This window comes from Amblyomma mixtum, chromosome 5 (assembly GCF_055824585.1).
Source record: "Amblyomma mixtum isolate Tamu chromosome 5, ASM5582458v1, whole genome shotgun sequence".
Classification (NCBI taxonomy): Eukaryota; Metazoa; Arthropoda; class Arachnida; order Ixodida; family Ixodidae; genus Amblyomma; species Amblyomma mixtum.
The window spans coordinates 21,384,585-21,405,424 of NC_143016.1; the positions used below are offsets into that span (position 1 = coordinate 21,384,585).

General features: G+C 48.8%; 1 protein-coding gene across 1 annotated transcript; it reads left to right on the forward strand.

Moving 5' to 3' along the window:
• Positions 1–242: 242 nt before the first annotated feature.
• LOC149341479 (uncharacterized) lies at positions 243–15,951 on the forward strand. Its single transcript, XM_089543586.1, has 2 exons — positions 243–1,201; positions 14,051–15,951. Exons 1-2 carry the CDS (start codon positions 554–556, stop codon positions 15,326–15,328), a joined length of 1,926 nt encoding a protein of 641 aa, XP_089399712.1. The 5' UTR covers positions 243–553; the 3' UTR covers positions 15,329–15,951.
• Positions 15,952–20,840: the final 4,889 nt, after the last annotated feature.

Below are 20,840 nucleotides of genomic sequence, written 5' to 3' on the forward strand. Positions count from 1 at the left end.
AGCTACAACAGAAGTTCTATTTCAGCTTCTCATTTCTAGGCAGTTTGATTTTTCTAACATCACTCCGACTTTTTCCAGATAAGTGCAAAGCAAGTTTACAAACGAGACGTACATTGAACTACTAAAGCTGTTTTTACCAACGTAACGTTGGTTTTTACAGAGTCGAAAGCTATGCGTTTACTTCCATAAAAATTTCGCGCCCAAGGGAAGCGCAAGAGTCCGCATTGGCGTTGGCAGCGACAGCGATGGCGTCCAGTTCCACTATGGCGGCTAGCAACTGTTCACAACAGGCGATGCGAATGCGTATGCGAGGCGTTCGATTACGAGCAATTGTGAATCCGAGTACTCATGAAGCGCTGTAAAACACACTCTGCATTCCTCGTGACTGAATCCGGCACCGAAGCTGTCAGCTCTGAGCTATAAATTTCATGCCCGAGACACCAGGCGAGCCGGCCGCTGTCGTGAACGGACAGCAGCAGCGGGTTCTCGCGGCCTGCTGGCCGCGACGTGCGGCTAAGGAGTGCTCCCGCCTGCTGGCAAATGTGAACGCAGCATGTTGTGTCCGTCGGAGCCGGCGACGGAGAACGGCATCCCTGTGTGCGTCGCGGCTCCTTCCGCTGCGCCCGCCGCAGTTGCGGTGCAGGATTTCAACGGTGGTCCCGACGGAAGCGTGAAACCTGAGGGCAGCGGACCGAACGGAACCGTCGCGGGTGGCAACGGCAGCGGCTGCTGCACCCCCGTCGGCCCTTCCGTCGGTACCACGTCGAACTCTGCTCCAGTGGACACCGATGGGGGCGGCGATCCCAAGTTAAAGGCGCTGTGCGTCGTGCAGCGCGGCGCCGAACTCACCGCTGACTCGTACTCGAGCACGGACTCGACAGGCACAGCGGTAGTACCGCGTTACTGCAACGATCCGTACTGCCAGTTGAAGGATGACTCGGCAGCCGCGGCGGTGGTCGTGGCTGTGGTACCGAACCATGCAGACGGCGGCAAGTCGTGGAAGTGTGAGGTCTGCTGCAAGCAATTTGCGCAAAAGCACCATCTGCAGACCCACTTGCTTTGCCACTCTGGCGTGAAGAGGTTCGAGTGCCAGGTGTGCCACAAGGCGTTCAAGCAGCAGGCACACCTGAACACGCACCTCCTCATCCACGAAGGCCGGCGACCGCATCGGTGCCCGCATTGCGACCACAGCTTCCTGCAGGTGAGACGCTCTTCCGAAATCCCGGGGATTGTCTCCTCAAGGAAGCTCATTCTCTGCGATGTGGTAGGTTGGTGTTAAGATGATCGAGTCGGTGCTAGCAATTTTTTGGTCCGTGCCCGCCTCAGTGGTGTTATGGAACGCCAGCATTCATTGCAGGACGTGCGGAAACAGCTGGCCCAGAAGCGGACGCGGCCTGCTACTTATTGTAATCAACAGTATTTGTAGGATGACCATATAAGCTCTCTTTCTTCTTGAGATATTTTGCGAGACAACCGCTCAGGACCATTAACTAAAATTACATTGATTGCCGCTATGTGAAGGTTACAAGTCAGTGTGTAGGGCAGAAGCTGCCACTGTCTTTCTTTATCTGCCAAGTTAAATGCGCCTTACTTCACTGCCCATGTCCATGTAGGTGAATTAATGGGCATTGTTCATTGTCTCTAGGTTGATTTACTCGGGTTACTCTGTCTCGAGGTTGGTAATGGTCAGGTAGTACTCCTTTTGGCACATCTAAACGGTATAGCTGACGCAGGGATTTGGTTGCTATGTCTAATCGTTCAGAGCTGAGGCATTGGTGCGCTTTCTGTGCGTTTCATGTCACATGTCATGCCCGCTTATTGTCTCGTTTCATGTCATATGTCATGCCCACTTATTGGGGGGGGTAGTTGCGAGAGCAGAGGAATCCCCAACTGGAGGATTGTTACGATAGGAGGAGGGCATGGCGAGAGCATAAGACGACGCAAAGTATGGGTGGTTGCAGCGGGAGCCACCCGGAGGTGGGTGCCGTGAAAGGAGACAGATGGTTACTTTTGAAGGAGGAGGGCACGGCAAGAGCTGTAGGAAGGCGTAACCAGAAAGTGGTTACCACAGGAACCATCTGGAAGGTGGTTAGCGTGGAAGTAGGAGGGTGTGGCAATAGTGGAGGATTCCCCAGCAGGGGGAAGGTTACGGTAGAAGAGGGAGAGTATGGCTAGGGCGTAAGAGGGTTCAACCGTTGAGTAGTTGGGCTACTCTAAAGGAGGAGGAGGGTTAGCACGGGGAAAGGACGGTAAGGCGATAGCATCAGAAAGCTTAACCAAAGGGTCGCCACCATGGAAGGAGAAAGGTATGGCAAGAGCATAATGCGCAAGCGGAGGGTTGTTGCCATGGGGACCACATGGAGGCTAGTTACCTTACAAGAAGGAGGGAGGTTGTCATTAGAGTGGAGGAATGGGTTTATGGGGGTTCGACGTCCTAAAGCGGCTTAGGCTATGAGGGACGCCGTAGTGAAGGACTCTGGAAATTTCGACCACCTGGGGTTTTTTAACATTCCCTGACATCGCACAGCACATAGGCCTCTAGAGTGGAGGAATGTAGCACAGTTCGTCTGTGGCAGCTGCTGTGAAATGCACTGCCTAAGGAGAGCATCATCATTGCCGCCACATGTCCAGAGCAGTGGACTGGAGAGGAAAGCTAGTCAAAAAACAAGTATGTGTGGCAAACTAATAAGAGCGCTCAAGAACTCTACAGATATGAAGTCGCTCTCATATCTCTTGTCAATAGAGCATTTAAAGATGAACAGTATTTAAATGCTTTATTGTTTAATATTTAATATGTAAATGCCATATTAGGTTGGTGCAAAATAGGATTGTTGTTTGCAGGCACTGAGAAGCAGTTTCGAAGCTCCTCCATGTGTACACAACTGCAAGTGCTTTTCTGTTTTGTTGCCATCTACTTGGTCTGTGCCATTGCCAGACCTTAAAGTTCATTAAATACATTTCAGTTCAGAAGTTATGGTTCAGTTAAGGAAGGCATGGTCAGGTGGCGAGCTGAAGAGTTTGGTTTTGTGATGCAAATCATGACCGTTCCTGGGACATTCACTGTGTTCAGGGGAGCTATAAACTTAGAGGAGTATAGACACCTAATTTTGGTGTCTTATGGAGACGAGACTTATGGAGCTCTGGTGGTGCACATAGTGTGAGCTCCTTGATCGGGGTTCCTACCCCAGTACTTTGGAGCTATTTTCTGTCTTTCTATTTTCTGTTTTTAAGGCGAAAGCCTTTAATGGCTCATACTCGCGGCCATAACTCTGTCCATCCGTCCGTTACATCTGAAGTGAAAGTCAACTAGTCACATGTCTTGACTAAGTAGTCATGAACCAGTCATGACTAGTTAGTCATTAACCAGTCACTAGTTAGTCATCAACTAATTAGTCATGAATAACTAGTCATTAACCAGTAATCAACTAGTTATTTACCAATCATGACTAGTTTTGTCATGGGTCATGACTAATTCTGATTAGGTATGACTAGCCAATCCAGGTCACCCCATAGCCACCTTGTGTGCCTACAGCCGTGCAGCCAGAGTTGTGTGGAAAGGCCTTGCACACTTTACATCACTTTACATCGTCAAAGTGCCCCCTGAATTTTTTATTTCTTGCCTCAACTTTCTCGTCAGATCCGGGTATTCCGTTGACCTCTCGATGCAAAGGGAATTGCCTCAGTGTCATCATCATCATCATCTAAAAGGCCATGGCTCATATATAGCTTGTGCCCCTCTCGTCTGCCGAGATGCGGCGTTATTTTATTCTTTCATAATAAGTAGCAAACGGTTACTCTCCTATATGTAAATTTCATGGTCATAGAGTTATTATATTGAGTTTGTGTTGCGTCCCCCAACTGGAGGTGAGTGCTGTCTTTTAAGGGAGATGTGGGTCTCTAAATGGTAAAAAAAATGCGCAAATTTCGAATTTTCAAAATGTCATTTTCAGATTAAATATACTCTAAAGTACCTACCAACAAAGTTTCAAGGTTTCATTCAGCCTCTTACTACCAAAAATTCAATATATTTGACGCCTCCTAAATGCCAAAATGGCGAGTTTAGAGCAAAATACGGCAGCACTTCGCGCCGTTCACTTCCCACAACCGCGTCCGCCTTCTGGCACCCTTCCCTACTTACTGGTATTACTCACTATTGTGAGATCCTCTTGGAACGTCCACATTTCGCCTTTTTCTTAGGCCTCTACAACAACCTCCGAATGGCTTGCACGTGACTTGAAAATTGCCTTTTTCTCATCTTCGTGTTTTTAGACAACATGGCTAGCTTACAGAAGTTTTTGTTTTGTTTTTATGGCACAGTTAAAATTATTCTTGCACCGTTGAACTCGGAAAGAACTGAACTGTGTAACTATGCGATTCTTTTTTTGGCTGAGCATAACTTATCAAATTTTCTGAAAAATGATGTCACCTAATTATATTTGGTAATTATGGAGCTTCAACACAGACATTTTTGTACGATGTTGTATCTCAATAACAATGTAAATAGCATAGCTCTCCACGGCAGGTCTTTGACTGCAGCTCCATTTCAATTGGAACCAAAAATATTGAGGGAAAGTATCTTAACCCGTAAGAAATTACCTAATTAGGCCTCAGTTATTTTATCATATGAGAATCAGTTGAGGTATACTGAAACAAATTATATTTTTGAAATCAGGGGGAAAAAGTACATAAACATACTTAATTTCTTTACGATATCTTTAATAATAAAAATTTTCATTTTAAGATCTATGTCTCACCTTAAAGGGGCTGCGAAACACTGCTTGGGGGGGATACCGGCTATACTTCAGGTGGGTGCTTTATGTCACACAGATGCTGACTTAAAAAGAATTACAGGAATCGATGCACAGGAACGGGAGTTATTCAATGAAGAAATTTCAAAATACAAGCAAACAAAACGCTGCCCTCCACTCGATTTTGGCGGGGCTTCCCACTCCTATTTCGCTCTCCCAATGACGGCACCTGGCGCAACCAATCAAAACAGCCTGCCAGAGCACGTCGAGGAAGTTTGTACTCCATGGTTGCCTGCTCTCTGTAACTCATTCTTGCTGAGACTGGCAGCGTCGTTTCCATGCCAGAGCGCCCCTGGTGGTGTATTTTTATTTTACTTGCTTTGCAGGGCTTTTATCTAAGACAAACAAGTTGTTTTTGTTGATGTAATATAAAACGCAGACAGGTGACAAAATGTGTCTCTATTTATTCACACAATTTTCAGTATAGTTACTGTTTGTCTGATCATCAAGCTCGCGCCAGGTGATGTGATATCCGCTGCTAAAACCCGCGACTGTGTGGCGACACCATCAAAGCCATTAATTTGTTTTTGGGAGGACATTAAAATATTGAAAAACACAATATACGCGGTATTACCGACGCTAATAGCTCCATTATAACTCACTGTATGCGATCAACAGGCAAAACAGTCAACTAAGGTTGTGTTTCTGGGCCCCTTTAAGAGCTATAACTTTAACTCTTACTATGGCGCCATACTGCAGTGGTGCCACTAGTACTTTGCTGTTAATCATGATTGCTTGTTTGTACTGTAACGACGAAGAAGTTCCTGTTCAAGCGAAGACGACGACGAACTTCTTACCGTTGTGTTGAGCGGCATTGCCATCGCTTTGTGTGTGTGCTCGTGGTGCTCGACCTCTGTGTCTACGAGGCCTGTGTCTCTGTGTCTACCGCCGGCGCACAGTACTCTAACCATCCCAGTACCCATCTTACATTTGGTGGAGTCGCTGGGTAGAAATCTCCATCGTGGAGCTGCGTAACCGCACTCTTCCCACTCTTGAAATGCCAGAAGACGCCCAAACCCAATCTGTGCAAACGGGACCAGCTCTCATCTGCGCCGGCTCCCTTCGCCAGCGAGATCCGGCAATCTTCAGCGGAGCCGATGAGAATGACGTGGAAGACTGGCTCGCGTCATACGAACGGGTGAGCCTGTACAATAGATGGGACGACGATACGAAGCTGAACAACGTAATTTTTTATCTAACGGGGGTCGCTAACCTCTGGTATCGGAACCATGAGGGAGACATCCGAACATGGGCGGCCTTCAAAACAAAGCTTGCCGGAGTCTTTGGTCGCCCCACTGTCCGTAAACTTCGGGCTGAACAGCGTTTGCGTGAACGCTCGCAGCACGTCGGCGAAAGCTTCACCAGCTATATAGAAGAAGTCATTGACTTATGCAAACGTGTCAATGCGAACATGTCCGAAGCCAACAAGATAAAACACATCTTGAAAGGTATCGACGATGATGCCTTTCAGATGCTATTGGCCCGCGACTTGCGCACCGTTAAGGATGTGTTCACGCTCTGCCAGAGCTTCGAGGAGCTGCGCAAACAGCGATTACTGACTCGGCAACACCAAGCCCAGGTTGAATCGCTTTCTGGACTGGCGTCTGCAGCTGACAACACCTCTATGCTGCAGCAAATCAAAGATTTCGTCCGTGAAGAGGTAGCTCGGCAACTTTCGCTTCTGCCTAGCCCTCAACAGGCGCCGCCTCATTTGGCCCCGGCTCTTCGACAGGCCATACAACACCAGGTTACTGAGGCGCTTCCATCCTTCCATCCTCCGCCACCTGTCACCGCACCTTTGATTTACGCCGATGCTGCTCCAAAGTCTGTCACCAGTCCCATGCCTTGCGCCGACGTCGCCCCAAGGCCTGTAGCCGGTCCTCGGACTTACGCCGACGTTCTAGTACAGCCCCCGCCGTCGTCCTATCCTGCAATGTACGTGCCTGTGCAAGCGTCTTCACCTTCCCTGCGACCAGCTCGAAGAGCAAGCAATCCGTGGCGCACGAGTGACAACCGTCCTGTATGCTACACTTGCGGAGTGCCTGGCCACGTCGCGCGCTACTGCCGTCGCCATCTCCAAGCGCCAGCACCACGCGCGCAATCTTCGGGGTACTGGCCTCCAACCCGTCAATATTCTGTGGCTGTCGACCAAACGCCAAGTCGTCCTTACTCCCCTGATCGTTCAGCCCTCTCCAGCCGCCGCTCCCCTTCGCCACGGCGCCGCTCTATCTCCCCCATGCGACGTCGCCCTGATTCTTCTCAGCAGGAAAACTAGGCGCCGCAGTTCCGGAGGCAAGAACTGCGCCCCCGTCGAAATTTCGAAGACCTCATCGATCACCTGCGAATCTTATTGATGTTTTTGTTGAGGGCGTGTCTGTGATGGCTCTGATAGACACCGGTGCAGCGATTTCGGTAATGGACGAAAAGTTATGTACTTCTTTAAAGAAAGTTAAGACGCCAGTTTCGGGACTAACGCTGCGCACGGCCAGCGCACAGCCGATTACGCCGTTAGCAGCATGCACCGCTCGAGTTCGAATCCAGGACACACTATACTACATCGAGTTCATCGTGCTGCCTTCTTGCTCACATTCTTTAATTTTAGGGTGGGATTTCCTGTCGCGTCACGAAGCTGTCATCGACTGCGCTCGCGCAGAAGTTGGGTTCTCCGCTTTGCCTAATGTCTCGCCAGACGCTGCTCCTTCTGTTCCCTGCGCTAAAGCCGTCGTCACCGAAGACATCGTCCTTCCTCCCAGCTCCACTGCGCTTGTAAGCATCTCTTGTGACTCTGTTTGTGATGACGTTGTTCTCTTCACGCCGGCCTGCACTTTCCTGCGCCGCAAGTCCCTCCCGCTGCCCTACGCTGTGCTCACTATTTCTGCTGGCCTCTCCGTGCTATGGGCAAGGGCGTCCGCAGAATTTTTTGCAGGGGGGGGCCCCATTGGTTGTTGGCGCCGGAGGAGGGGGGGCATGTTCGTAGCAAAAAGGCACTATTTGCGGTATGAATTTATTTATTTATATATAAATAAAAATAAGTGAAATACACACATGAAATAAAATTACAAACAGCAAATTAAAGTGTGGCTAGGAGAGATACATTGCAGTTTATCAACGAAGAAACAATTAAAATTAATAAAAAATCCAAAAATATACTGTCACTTCGTGGAGAAGAGTGCTCAGTATTGCTGCATACGGGTTCTCGACTCACCCGAATTGATGACCAGCACACAGCACAATATGGTCACAAACACGCAACTACAGTCACTCAGTCAGTCTTCCTTGAACAGCAACTGTAGACTCCACGGATTTTTCTGGGCGAATTGTGTGATTACACGGGTGATAAATTCATTTCTGTGCTTCATTACACGCTCTCGCTGCACACTCGTCACACACATTGATTGGAAAAACGGTTGGACGCGCACGTTGAAAACAAAAGATGTCTATACATACAACGAAAACTTATTTACAAGATAAATGCACGCTCGCAGCTTCATACACCTCGCTCCATCTTGCTCGCGCATCCGCACAGTCGAGCAACCGCACGCACACTGCTCGCCGCTCGTAGTTTTCTCGTCCACTGTCTTGGTTGTTCTCAGCTTCGTTGACAAACGGCCACTAAAAACACCGAAGCACAAATACAGAGGCGCGCACACGTGCAAGGGCTTACTTCCGTGCGACTTTCAAGGGGAAGGGACACTCGCCACTCCGGTAGGAAAATTTGTTTTGTGTGTTTTTATGGGGTTCAGAGCCCCAAAACGACTCAGGTTATGAGGAACGGAGTAGTACAGAGCTCCGGATAATGTCGACCACCTGGGTCTCTTTACCGGGCACTGACCTCGCACAGTACACGGGTGCTGTTGTCATTTGAGGCCCAGCCAGAGGTGACAGGCGAGCCAGGCAGGCGCCATCGGGCTGCGTTGACCAAAGGCGCTGGTTTTCGGAGAAGACGCAAGGGACGCTGGTGTGGGGGCGCCTCTGGAGACTGCGTCGCCGTGAACAAAAGATGCTAATCTCCTTTGCCGAAGATTCTGATAGCGGCGCTTCTACCGCACTGCGCTCTCCCGTGGATCGGAGGCACAGCGAGCGGCGGCGGCGCTAACTGATCGCCCGCTTGCCCATGAGCAGCCCGACAAAGCGGGGGTGGACACGGCTGATTTGTCTTTCCCTCCTGAAGAATTCATCGGTGGCCGGCATAACGAAGGCGAAAACAAGATGCACTGTGCACTGTCTGCCTCCGTGTCGCTATCTGTCTAGAGATCAAAGAAACAGGCACCCATTTCAAGACGGCTTGAAACACATGCTCGCCGGTGCCGCTGTATGTCTGCAACAGGTCGGCCTTCAACAGAGCTAACGATGGCGTGGTTTGAAAACGGCATAAAGACGCGTGCCCGGACGCGGCATTTCGCAGATGTGACCCAAAGCGTGGAAGCGGGGCTGCTTTTACCCTTTTGGCTGAGCCCACCACGGCCCCTGGCGTGCGGCCATCACTCACGGTTCGAGGGAGTGATTTTCCAGGGGGGTGCAGCCGCCCCCCCTTGCCCCCCCCTCTGGACGCCCATGGCTATGGGTCTCTAACCCGTTTTCCTTCCCTACTGCTTTGCGCCATGGCGAATGTCTCGGCAGTGTACAATCTATTGCGTCCATTCTCACCTGTGAGGACCCCGCCGATTCACCTCATCTAGCCATGACTGCGCTCAGCCCTCCATCTTCTGCGCCTGATTCCTCCGCTACAGACCTCTTCCTTCGCTCTATCGCCACCGATCTTCCTTCCCCGCAACGGACGCAGCTTCTTAACCTCCTTCACCAGTTCCGCTCCTCCTTCGACTGTCATCGGAGTTCCTTGGGCCAAACTTCAACGGTCACCCATCGTATCGACACCGGCAACCACGCACCAGTGCGGCAGCGCCCCTATCGTGTATCTGCCACCGAGCGCCATGCTATCGAAGAGCAAGTTGATAAAATGCTCCAAGACGGCGTGATCCAGCCCTCCAGTAGCCTTTGGGCTTCGCCTGTTGTGCTGGTCAAGAAGAAAGACGGCTCCATCCGATTTTGTGTCGACTACCGCCGCCTTAATAAGATTACGCGGAAGGATGTCTACCCTCTTCCGCGCATCGATGATGCTTTGGACTGTTTGCAAGGGGCCGAACTATTTTCTTCCCTCGATCTTCGTTCCGGATATTGGCAGGTCCCCATGGAAGCGGCCGATCGCCCCAAAACCGCTTTTGTAACCCCCGACGGCTTATACGAATTTACAGTTATGCCTTTCGGCCTTTGTAATGCGCCTGCAACATTTGAGAGGATGATGGACACCATTTTGCGGGGATTAAAATGGAAGGTATGCCTCTGCTACCTCGACGACATCGTCGTCTTTTCTGCGGACTTTGACACCCACCTCCATCGCCTGAGGCACGTCTTGAACTGCCTTTCTGAGGCCGGTTTGCAGCTAAACTTGAAGAAATGCCGTTTTGCCGCTCGTAAACTCACTATCTTAGGGCACGTTGTCTCCAAGGAAGGCGTTTCTCCAGACCCAGCCAAACTTCGTGCGGTCGCTGCTTTTCCCAAGCCTACATCTGTCAAAGAACTGCGCAGCTTCCTTGGCCTGTGTTCCTACTTTCGTAGGTTTATTCGCAACTTTGCATCGATTGCTGCCCCTTTAACACAACTCGTATCCAGCAGCTCCGACTTTTCACAGTGGTCACCCGCATGCGACAACGCGTTTTATACCTTACGCCGCATCCTCACCGCACCACCTATCCTGCGCCATTTCGACCCGACGGCCCCTACCGAGGTCCACACCGACGCCAGTGGTGTTGGCCTCGGGGCTGTACTCGCGCAGCGCAAACCTGGCTTTGCTGAGTACGTTGTCGCCTATGCAAGCCGCACCCTGACGAAGGCAGAGTCCAGTTACTCAGTTACGGAAAAAGAGTGTTTGGCTATCGTTTGGGCTCTTACCAAATTCCGCCCTTATCTCTATGGTCGTCCCTTTGACGTCGTGACGGACCACCATGGGCTTTGCTGGTTATCCTCACTGAAAGACCCCTCCGGCCGCCTCGCAAGATGGGCTCTTCGTCTGCAGGAATACGACGCCCGCGTAGTTTATCGCTCCGGACGCAAGCACCAAGATGCCGACGCCCTTTCTCGCTGCCCCCTTCCGGTTGAGCTCGCCGGCCTCTCAACACTCGAAGACTCCCCTCCGTTGCTTCACATCGACGACATGCCTTCAGCGCAGCGCATGGACCCTTGGATTGCGTCTCTGCTTGATTTCCTCTCTAACCCTACGGCGGCTTCTCCATCACGCGCTCTCCGTCGGCAAGCTTCTCACTTCGCCATTCGTGACAATCTCCTTTACCGCCGCAACTACAGCGCAGATGGTCGCAAGTGGTTATTAGTTGTTCCTCGCCATCTCCGCTCGCAAGTCTGTGATTATTTCCACGCTGACCCACAATGCGGACACGCAGGAGTCTTCAAAACATACAATCAGATCCGGCTGCGTTACTACTGGCGCGGAATGTATAACTTCATTCTTAAGCACATCCGCTCATGCCTGCCCTGCCAACGTCGCAAGCCCCCTGCTCACCGTTCTGCAGGCGAGTTGCAGCCGCTACCTTGCCCACCGCGCCCATTCGACCGCGTAGGCATTGATTTGTATGGACCTCTTCCCTACACTGCCGCCGGTAACCGTTGGGCTATCGTCGCCGTTGACCACTTGACGAGGTATGCAGAAACCGCCGCCCTTCCATCCGCCTCAGCGTCTGACGTAGCCTCCTTCATTTTGCGACGGTTCATTCTTCGCCACGGCGCACCGCGCGAACTGCTGAGTGACAGAGGCCGCGTTTTCTTATCGGAAGTTGTCAAAGCCTTGCTCCGCCAGTGCAACATCATTCACCGAACAAGCTCTGCCTATCACCCGCAAACTAACGGCCTTACAGAAAGATTTAACCGTACCCTCGGTGATATGCTCTCTATATACGTCTCATCAGACCATTCCAATTGGGATCTCGTCCTTCCGTATGTGACGTACGCCTACAACACCGCAACGCAGTCGACTACCGGCTTCTCACCGTTCTATCTTCTTTACGGCCGTCATCCTTCTGCTCCACTCGATACCATTCTCCCATACCAGCCTGACGCATCTGAGTGTACTCCTATTTCGCAAGCTGCACGACACGCAGAAGAGTGTCGCCAAATCGCCCGTTCTCTCACAACTGAGGCCCAATACCGTCGGAAATCCCGCCACGACAGCCATCACACGTCCCCGCACTTTTCTTCTGGTAGCCTCGTGTGGCTCTGGATTCCATCCAGTACTCCGGGCCTCTCCTCGAAACTTCTTTCAAAGTTTCACGGCCCCTACCGAGTTGTGGAACGCACCTCGCCTGTTAATTACGTGGTGGAACCGCTGATGCCGTCTCCTGATCTTCGCCGGCGCGGACGCGAGACTGTTCACGTCCAGCGCCTCAAGCCGTATTATGACCCGGCCGTCCCACCTACGCCCTAAGTCGCCAGGATGGCTCCTCTTCTCCCCGGGGGGCAGTTGTAACGACGAAGAAGTTCCTGTTCAAGCGAAGACGACGTCGAACTTCTTACCGTTGTGTTGAGCGGCATTGCCATCGCTTTGTGTGTGTGCTCGTGGTGCTCGACCTCTGTGTCTACGAGGCCTGTGTCTCTGTGTCTACCGCCGGCGCACAGTACTCTAACCATCCCAGTACCCATCTTACAGTACTAATATTCACACAAGTAGCAAATACTCGTAAAAATATCTGATCTGCATTTGATTCTGTTCTATCAGTATTCGATTTATATTTGATTCGTTTTATAGGTACACTATTTGTATTCGATGCTTTGGAAAAGTACTGTTTGCTTATCCCTAACTAACTTTGGAGTATTTCATTTCTTTAAGTGCAGTCGTACAGTTAGGCCCCTCAGAGTTTTTCTCATTTGATTAGTTGGGGCATTTTGTTTTCGGCAAAGCTGTTGAGTGAACAGATTCTCATTTTATGCAGGAGCAGTTGAATTCGTGACACAGTTTTCGTGCCTTGATTGCACTGTCCAAACACAGTGGTACCATAGTGGATTTCTTTAGCTGTTTTCAAATATTGTGTTTTTTGCACGCTATAGCATTTACGCATCACACAAAATAGAATGCCGCGAGCCAGGAAACATCTTGTTTTCTTCTATCTATATGTTATTTCTCACAAGATGTGGGCAATCAGCTTGCTCTTTCCATCAGCTTGCTTGTTGGGAAGTTATCACTTGTGGTGTGAAAAAGGGTATGGCAACTCACTCCGGAATCATACTCTATTATAAACTCGCCTTACAGTGGTGTTTAGAGGTTTTTGCTCTTTAGAGGAAACAAGTACCTGGGTCCTTTTTTTTTTATGCATATCAGTCTCCTATTATGGTTTGTTTTTGGCTGCCATGTAACAATTCAAGGGGCAAGATGCTACAAATTGATGCACCGTGGCCGCTGCAGCCAGTAAATGGAAGAACTGGAGTCTACTCTCTTGCTCACCTTTGTGCAGCAGTCAAGTTAATGCTGAAGTTTTTGCAGTTGCTCTTCGTCAGTTGCACTGGCATGCATCTGTGTAGTTGAACCAATGGAGACTACTTCAAACTCTCAGCTGTGCACTGCTACTTTGTGGAATTCTCCTCATGCTATCCTTGAAAAGCTTTATCCCGTGGCACATCATGCATGGTGCATAGTTGATTTTCCCAATGGCTCGATGCACCTGTGCAATGGTAGTTTTTATATGTGAAGGTGCACTAGCCAAGAAGCAGATCATGTTGAAGGTACATGAACATGAATATCTAAAGTCTTTTCAAAAGCTAGGGCATTCTGCTATAAACTCTGCAGTACAGGTGATCTGCTAGGTATAATTGAAGGTGCAGGTTAGAGTTGTCCAGATATCTTCATGTCGTACCAGTTATTCTCCGCACAGAAAATCTAGTGAAAGATGTTTGTGTAGTGGATCCAGTGGAATACAAAACAAGGGGAAAAAAAAGGAAGTGTGTCACGTCTTATGTAAAAATTGACCTTCGACAATTCATTACACTTCAGATGTAGCAAGATTCAGTCATAGTAGCCATCAGGTGTCCTGACAGCAGACTTGTTCACAAATATTCTGTGAACTTGTTGACTCTAGTGGTATACTGACTTTGCTGCTGTCGTAAAGCAGGATTCATATTAAAGAGTAGAATTGCTGAAAGAGTTGCCCTCGGAAGTCACTCGAGCCCTTCTGTCCTTATAGGTCACCCACCTGAAGAGACACCTGGTGACCCATGGTGGCAGCTGCCTGCCCTGTGCCCTCTGTGGCCGGCGGTTTGCATTTCCCAGTGACCTCTCCTCGCACGTTGCCAAGCACCACCCGCCGCCTCTGCTGCGTACCAGCACTGGTGCCCCGGCCACAGCAGCCCACAGACTGCAGTGTGAGGTGTGCGAGCGGCTGTTCCAGTACCCAAGTCAGCTGCGGGATCACATGCTGGTCCACACACAAGTGCGCCGCTTTGCCTGCCCCGACTGCGGCATGCGCTTCATGAAGGAGCACCACTTGCGCAATCATCTGGTCACTCATAGCCCCGTGAAGCCATTCCCATGCCCCGTTTGTGGTAGGGCCTTCTCTCTCAAAGCCAACATGGAAAGGCATGTTCTCATACATGAGGCGCAGCGTAGGTTCGGCTGCGAACGGTGTGGCAAACGTTTCTCGCAACCCCAGACACTCAAGATGCACCTAGTGTCGCATGCTGACGTGAAGCCATACTCGTGCAGTGTTTGTGGCAAGGGCTTGGCACGGGCGCACAACCTCCGCGCCCACATGGCCATCCACCAGACGAGCAAGCCACACCGCTGCCCTGACTGCAGCAGCACGTTCACACTCCGTGGGAACCTGGTGCGGCACCTCAAAGAGAAGCATGGTCCGGCCGTGGTCCAGGTGGGCTCTGTGCCTGCCATCATGGCCCCACAGAGCCCCAATCGCAACATGGCCAAGCGCAGAAAGAACCCGCCCAAACGGCTTAAGAAGTCCGGTGAAGCTTCCGGTGATGAAGACGGGGACAACGAGGAGGAGGGTGACGAGGAAGATGGTGAAGCAGAGGGAGAACAAGTTGAAGCAGGCGGAGTGGATGTGGCCCGAGACCGGTTCCAAGACCTATCGGGGCACAAGTACCAAGGGCTTCCGGGCTCCCCCGAGAACACGCGCACTGTTGAAGTCCTCCAAACTGCTGCTTACTACCCAGCTCCCATCGTAGCACAAGAAGTGCCACCATCAGAACACAAGCCATTCTCACTGCATTCCCTGCAGCCAGCTCCAATGTTTGCAGCGCCTGGCTGCTTCTACGGGGAACTTCCAGCTGCAACACCTGCGGCAGTCGGTTCTGAAGAAGTAGGTGCTCGACTTCAAGCACTGCATGCCGCAATCGATGATTTGGCAGGCAAATTAGGTCCTGACCATGACAAAGTGACAGCGCTACACGCAGCACTGGATCAGCTTGTGCCCCCATCACAGCAGCCGAACTCAGCAGCACCCTGAAAAAGGCACAGGTCTACTAGGACTTCATGTAATTATAGCAGAGTCAACATGCTTTTTCTTTATTTGGAGCTTAAAGCACCAGTTGAGAAAAGAAATCTCTACCATTTTAGACAAAGCTGCATCTGATGCACTCCCGTCAGGCATTGCATCTTTGGATGCTTGGATCCCAAAGCTACTGTATTGTTGTTAGGTTTGATTTTTGTTCAAGCACGTCTTTTGCAGTATGAATGTAGAATGAACTAATTGTGATGTGGCACTGCTGGCAGCACCACTGACTGCCAGGTTGCAAAGGAACAATGTGTGACAGGGTATCTGGATTGTGTCCGGCTTTCCTTTCTTGTCAAGAGACGAGTGTGCTCATCCGTACTGAGCTACGGCAAGCACAAGTAAAAAGGAACGCCATCGTGCAGATTACTTTTGCAGCATTCTACAAGTGACTGGACTTGTTTACGTGTGACCTGAATGACTCCTGCCGGAAGTCGTGGCTGAAGGAAAGAACTCCAAAACAGAAATCTTTCTAGTTAGCTGAAATGAGTGTTTGTGCATTAAGGCAGAGCAATCATGCTTTGTGTAGTACATGTATTTATGAAATACAGATGGTAAATATATACATACCACCACTGTCATGGACTTTGCCAGTACAGTCGCTGGCCAGCACTGATGCAGCATTGAAGGTGAGAGAACTATGGAAACATGATCAGTGGTCATCGCTGAGAAAAAAAATCTAGTGCCGTTAATCAAACTGATTTTGTACACATATATTAGGCAACGGTATATCTGTGATAAAGTAAACCATGACTAGTTCATCAGTAACATGGGCAACATACCATCTTTTCCAAAAAGTAACCAGGCAACAGGGTTTACTTCTCGGCCATATATGGAGCCTTTACGGCACCCCTAAAGACCAGAAGGTCTCAAAAGGTGAGGACAACTGTTCTCCTTGCCCGACACAGAATTAGAGCTTGAGGAATGTGATAAGTGCTCTACTACACAGCTAATAAACGATGCGGGTTGGTTATTTTTGGCAAAGGCGGTGCATTTCTCGGCACAAGAAAGAGAAACACAGAAAGTAAAGGCAGGGGTCTTAATGCAGTGCCACATACCTAGGGGCCCTTCGTTCTAGGGTAAAACAATTCTTGCACCCCAAACTTATTTATACCCAAAATGCACCTTCTCGAGAATACAGTGAATTAAGCTGAATGTATCGCAAGAAAATTGGCAGCTGTCTTGTTCTTATTCCAGAGAGGTTTTTCGGTTAACTGATAATTTTAAACCTCTTTGAAAGCTTGTTATTCATCATTTGGCTTAATCTGAGGGTATGTTCAAAAAGTATGTTTTAGAAGTGATAGACCAAAACACGAGCACTGGCAAGACATCTTATTGCAATATCAAGCACTACCCATGCTAATGATGATCTGCTGCAGGCTCTTGTATGTTTGAAATAGTCACTATAATGTTGAATTAATGTTCTTCTATTGTACAAAGGCAAGCAGGTATTGCATGGGCATAAAAATGCTGTGCAGGGGGTGGTAATGTAATTTTATTTAAGGGATGAAATATTTACTGAGGTTAGGAAAAGTGCACGTGTGATTAGTATTCTATCGCTAGTCATCACACTGCAAAAATTTTCAAGCTAGCTTCATTAACACCGTAGGTGTCTGTGATTAAAAATGATGCGCCTTCCCTCCTCCCTTGACTCATATACTCCAATGCTCCAGAAGAGAGAGAAAAAAAAAAAGAATGCAGGTCAGGACTGCACTTCGCCACTTTCCATCCCACCGCCATCACTTGGGCACTCCCAGTCAGAAGGCTTGATTCCCCTGTCTACACCGGGAGAAGGGGCAGCTAAGAACATGCGGTGAGGTTTAGCCTCAATCTGTTGCGAGCAACAATTTTAAGAAATTATTTGTAAATGATACGGCCCATACAGAACTTTTAAATTTGACTTGAATACTCAGAAAGACCACCTTTACAGATCTATTATTAGGTTATGACCATCAACATCATTTCATCCCTTTATCTGAAAATAACCAATCAGCTAAAATTTTTTTGTGCGCCTGCATATGGAAATGGAAATAATGAGCCAAAAGTAGAGCATTTTATGTCCTACACAAAAATGAGCGCTAATACTAAATTGTATTTTTCTGCAAAAAAAATGACCCGAAAAAACCCAAATTTCAGAAATTTTCTCTTAGCCCATTTTGTACACAAATTTAAACTAATTAAGTACTGCCCAATTTTTACTCCCTGAATTCTGGCAAGAATAAAACCCCAAACAAAGGGCTAAACATATACCTGTAACAGAACCTGTTTCAGATGCTATTTCTTTACCTGCTGTCCAAGCTGTTTGTAGGCACCTAAATTATGAAATAAGTATATTTATGTTGGAATGTATTCACACTCGAGTATAGAAATAACTGGGTCACAAAAGCCATGAAACTGCAGTTTCCTCACATGCTGTGCCTGTAGCCTAAAATATGATGCATTGTTCACTTGGTTGTGCAGCCACAGCCAAGCATTCGTCCCAGGCAATGCACCTCAACAACAACATTGTTTCTGGGTCCAGTTCTTTTTGGCCATGGATATATGTGCTTTCAACATTTTTACAGTCAGACAAATCGGCAAGACTGTAGGCTTAAAGCAAGCATGCAAAAACCAACTGCAGCTTGTATTGGCATGTATCCGCACTCAGCCTCTTAAAGTAAGATTCATTTTAATTGGTAGAGTATTGCCTACATCCTAAATAATACCTTGATTATGCATGATTCTCAACATCCTTCAGGTCACCTAGATCATTGGCATCACCATGGTAAACAATTTGGGTGTCAGTTCCCTAAGGTTTGGCTCAATAAATTGCAGGAACCTCAGGTTGACAGTCTGCACACTACGCAGCCCCAAAATGTTTGTCAGACAGCTACCTTGGTCGGCATAATGACTCCTTCCCGAATTAGTTCAATTTTTTAATTTCCCGTAGGCCACGGCCTAAGCTTCAACCAATAACCAAGAGCGAATGTGGGGTGTGGCGTCGCTTCAGCGAATGTTGGAGGATTGAAAATGGCAAGGAATCTGTTGTAGAATCATATTATACGACCCCTGCTTCTTTCTTCACAGCAAGTCTGTAACCATGGTCAGGAACAACGCTGCTTCACCCTTATGATGCACCACTGTGCCACATACTTGGGCTCAAACACAACAGTGACAAAAATCCACTGCTTCAAGGAGGCACCAAAGGCTATTTACAGAGCAATTATATCTTATGCTAGGCGACATAAGATACCATTATACCATTCAGCCACACTCCAGAGGTGTCATCTGAAAGTTAAACTCCTGACAATCCCACTGGCACACACTTGAACTACTTGCTTGACATGGTAAAGATTTGTTCTCACAATGGCAAGAGTATATTGGATTAACCAGCAGCCCATAGCATTAGTTAAACCAGCTGGAGAAAGTTAAGCTTAGCCTAGCCAATGGCCTCAACAACAAAGCCCACTCGTCAAGCTTTCTGCTGCATGCAGTCTAACACCTATTTATTTATTTCAGTCTTGTGGCAGGCGATGTATTCTAGCATCACTACTCAATGCCCACATCTGCAATTTCAATTTTACGCAATAGCACAAGGACCCAGTTCTGTAGAAAACTTGGCGTCGTCGACGTTCCTGTTGTGACCGAAAGTGGCTGTTACAAGAGGCTCCCATAGATGGCGCCAGCCGCACCAGCGACGCATCGGACCTTCAACGATCGGAGCATGGGCCACGCAGCAGATGACAACTCACATTGCTAGTTTCACCTCTGAAGCTGCTATGCAACAGATACATCGTTGTGTCCCTTGACCCTAGGGTTGCGAGTCAGAAACGCTACCGCTAGGCCATGCAGCCATGTTCGTATGTATGTCTCGTAATCTTTTACATAATGATTGTGAAAGAGGAAACAGGGTCTGTGTCCGCGTGGGAAAGAGGAACCACTGTTGCGTCGTGCCCTTTTTTCCTGTTGCGGATGCACGAGTCGAAATAAAAGCTGCTAGTTTTCTTCCACAGTGTGGCCCATTTTGCTGTTAAGAGTCGTTTGGCAAAATGAACAAATTTTATTCGTTACAGCTGAAGTCGTAACTGGCACGTGGAAAAGCTTTGGCATCTGTCTCTGCAATTGCACTCACAATTTTGGTAGCCCCACACGAAAGTCCAGAAAGCAGGCAACGTCAACTCGGCCAGAGCATGGCCGGGCATTAGCATAGTAGCAGGCGCACGCTAGCAAAAATAAAAAAGCTATTGGAAATGACGGCCATCTTACTCTGCCTTCTTCCAAATGTCCGGTTAGGAACGCTGCTAGCCAAAAAGAAAAGCTATTGGCAATAACGGCCATCTTACTCTGCCTTTTTCCAAATGTCCGGTTAGGAACGCTACCAGCAAAAAAGCTATTGGCAATGACGGCCATCTTGCTCTGCCTTTTTCCAAATGTCCGGTTGGGAACGCTACCAGCAAAAAAGCTATTGGCAATGACGGCCATCTTACTCTGCCTTCCAAATGTCCGGTTAGGAACGCTACCAGCAAAAAAGCTATTGGCAATGACGGCCATCTTACTCTGCCTTCTTCCAAATGTCCGGTTAGGAACGCTACCAACAAAAAAAGCTGCTGGCAATGACGGCCATCTTACTCTGCCTTCTTCCAAATGTCCGGTTAGGAACGCTACCAGCAAAAAAGCTATTGGCAATGACGGCCATCTTACTCTGCCTTTTTCCAAATGTCCGGTTAGGAACGCTACCAGCAAAAAAGCTATTGGCAATGACGGCCATCTTACTCTGCCTTCTTCCAAACGTCAGGTTGGGAATGCTACCATCGTAGCGCGGTTTGGCACTGGCCATGTACGAAGCTCTTACAGAGAGGCGGAGGAGAATTGCGGGGAAGGCGAGGAAGCAGTGGAGAAAGTTAGTCGAAGTTGCATCACCTTGTTTCACGACTGGATGATGGGATAAAGTCATGTGTTACGACAAGGATCAAGTAACCAATGACAATTTCGGATCCTCTCAACACTGCCAGCTTATCACAACCAGCATTTGTTTTGCCAAAATCAGAGAGAGAGATTGCCAGGAGAGAGCTTGCATTCTGCAAGGCATGCTTGTGCTTCTGGCTGTGCACTGCAAACGTGCGCAGGGTGCAGCTTCTACCCCTTATCATATTTTTTTGTTTGCTTGCTTTGTAAACAGTTCAGAGAAAAAGATGACCCCTTTTTTCCATTTAAAAATCATAATTTCTTCCACTGTCAGTGATTTCGGTCATCACTGCAGCCTCTCATTTTCAACCCACTTCCAATTCCTCTAAGTATGGTTCTTCCTAATCATGCCACTGTTCAAGCTACCTTCACCAGCAAGCTGCACTCAGTATCCAGACGTGACCGCAGGAGAAGTATCTTAAACCTTCTGGGCATGCAGGCCAAAGCAGAAAAAGTTTTGTTGCAATGCAAAATCTTAACTCATGGCACTTGGAATGGCCTGGAACACCCAAGGTCTACTTAT

What these genes read in the sequence shown, in the direction of transcription:
- LOC149341479 (XM_089543586.1), top strand. Translation starts at nt 554, where the DNA reads ATGTTGTGTCCGTCGGAGCCGGCGACGGAGAACGGCATCCCTGTGTGC. An exon ending in GCGACCACAGCTTCCTGCAG is followed by an intron (nt 1,202 to 14,050) that starts GTGAGACGCTCT and finishes CTGTCCTTATAG; the next exon opens with GTCACCCACCTGAAGAGACA.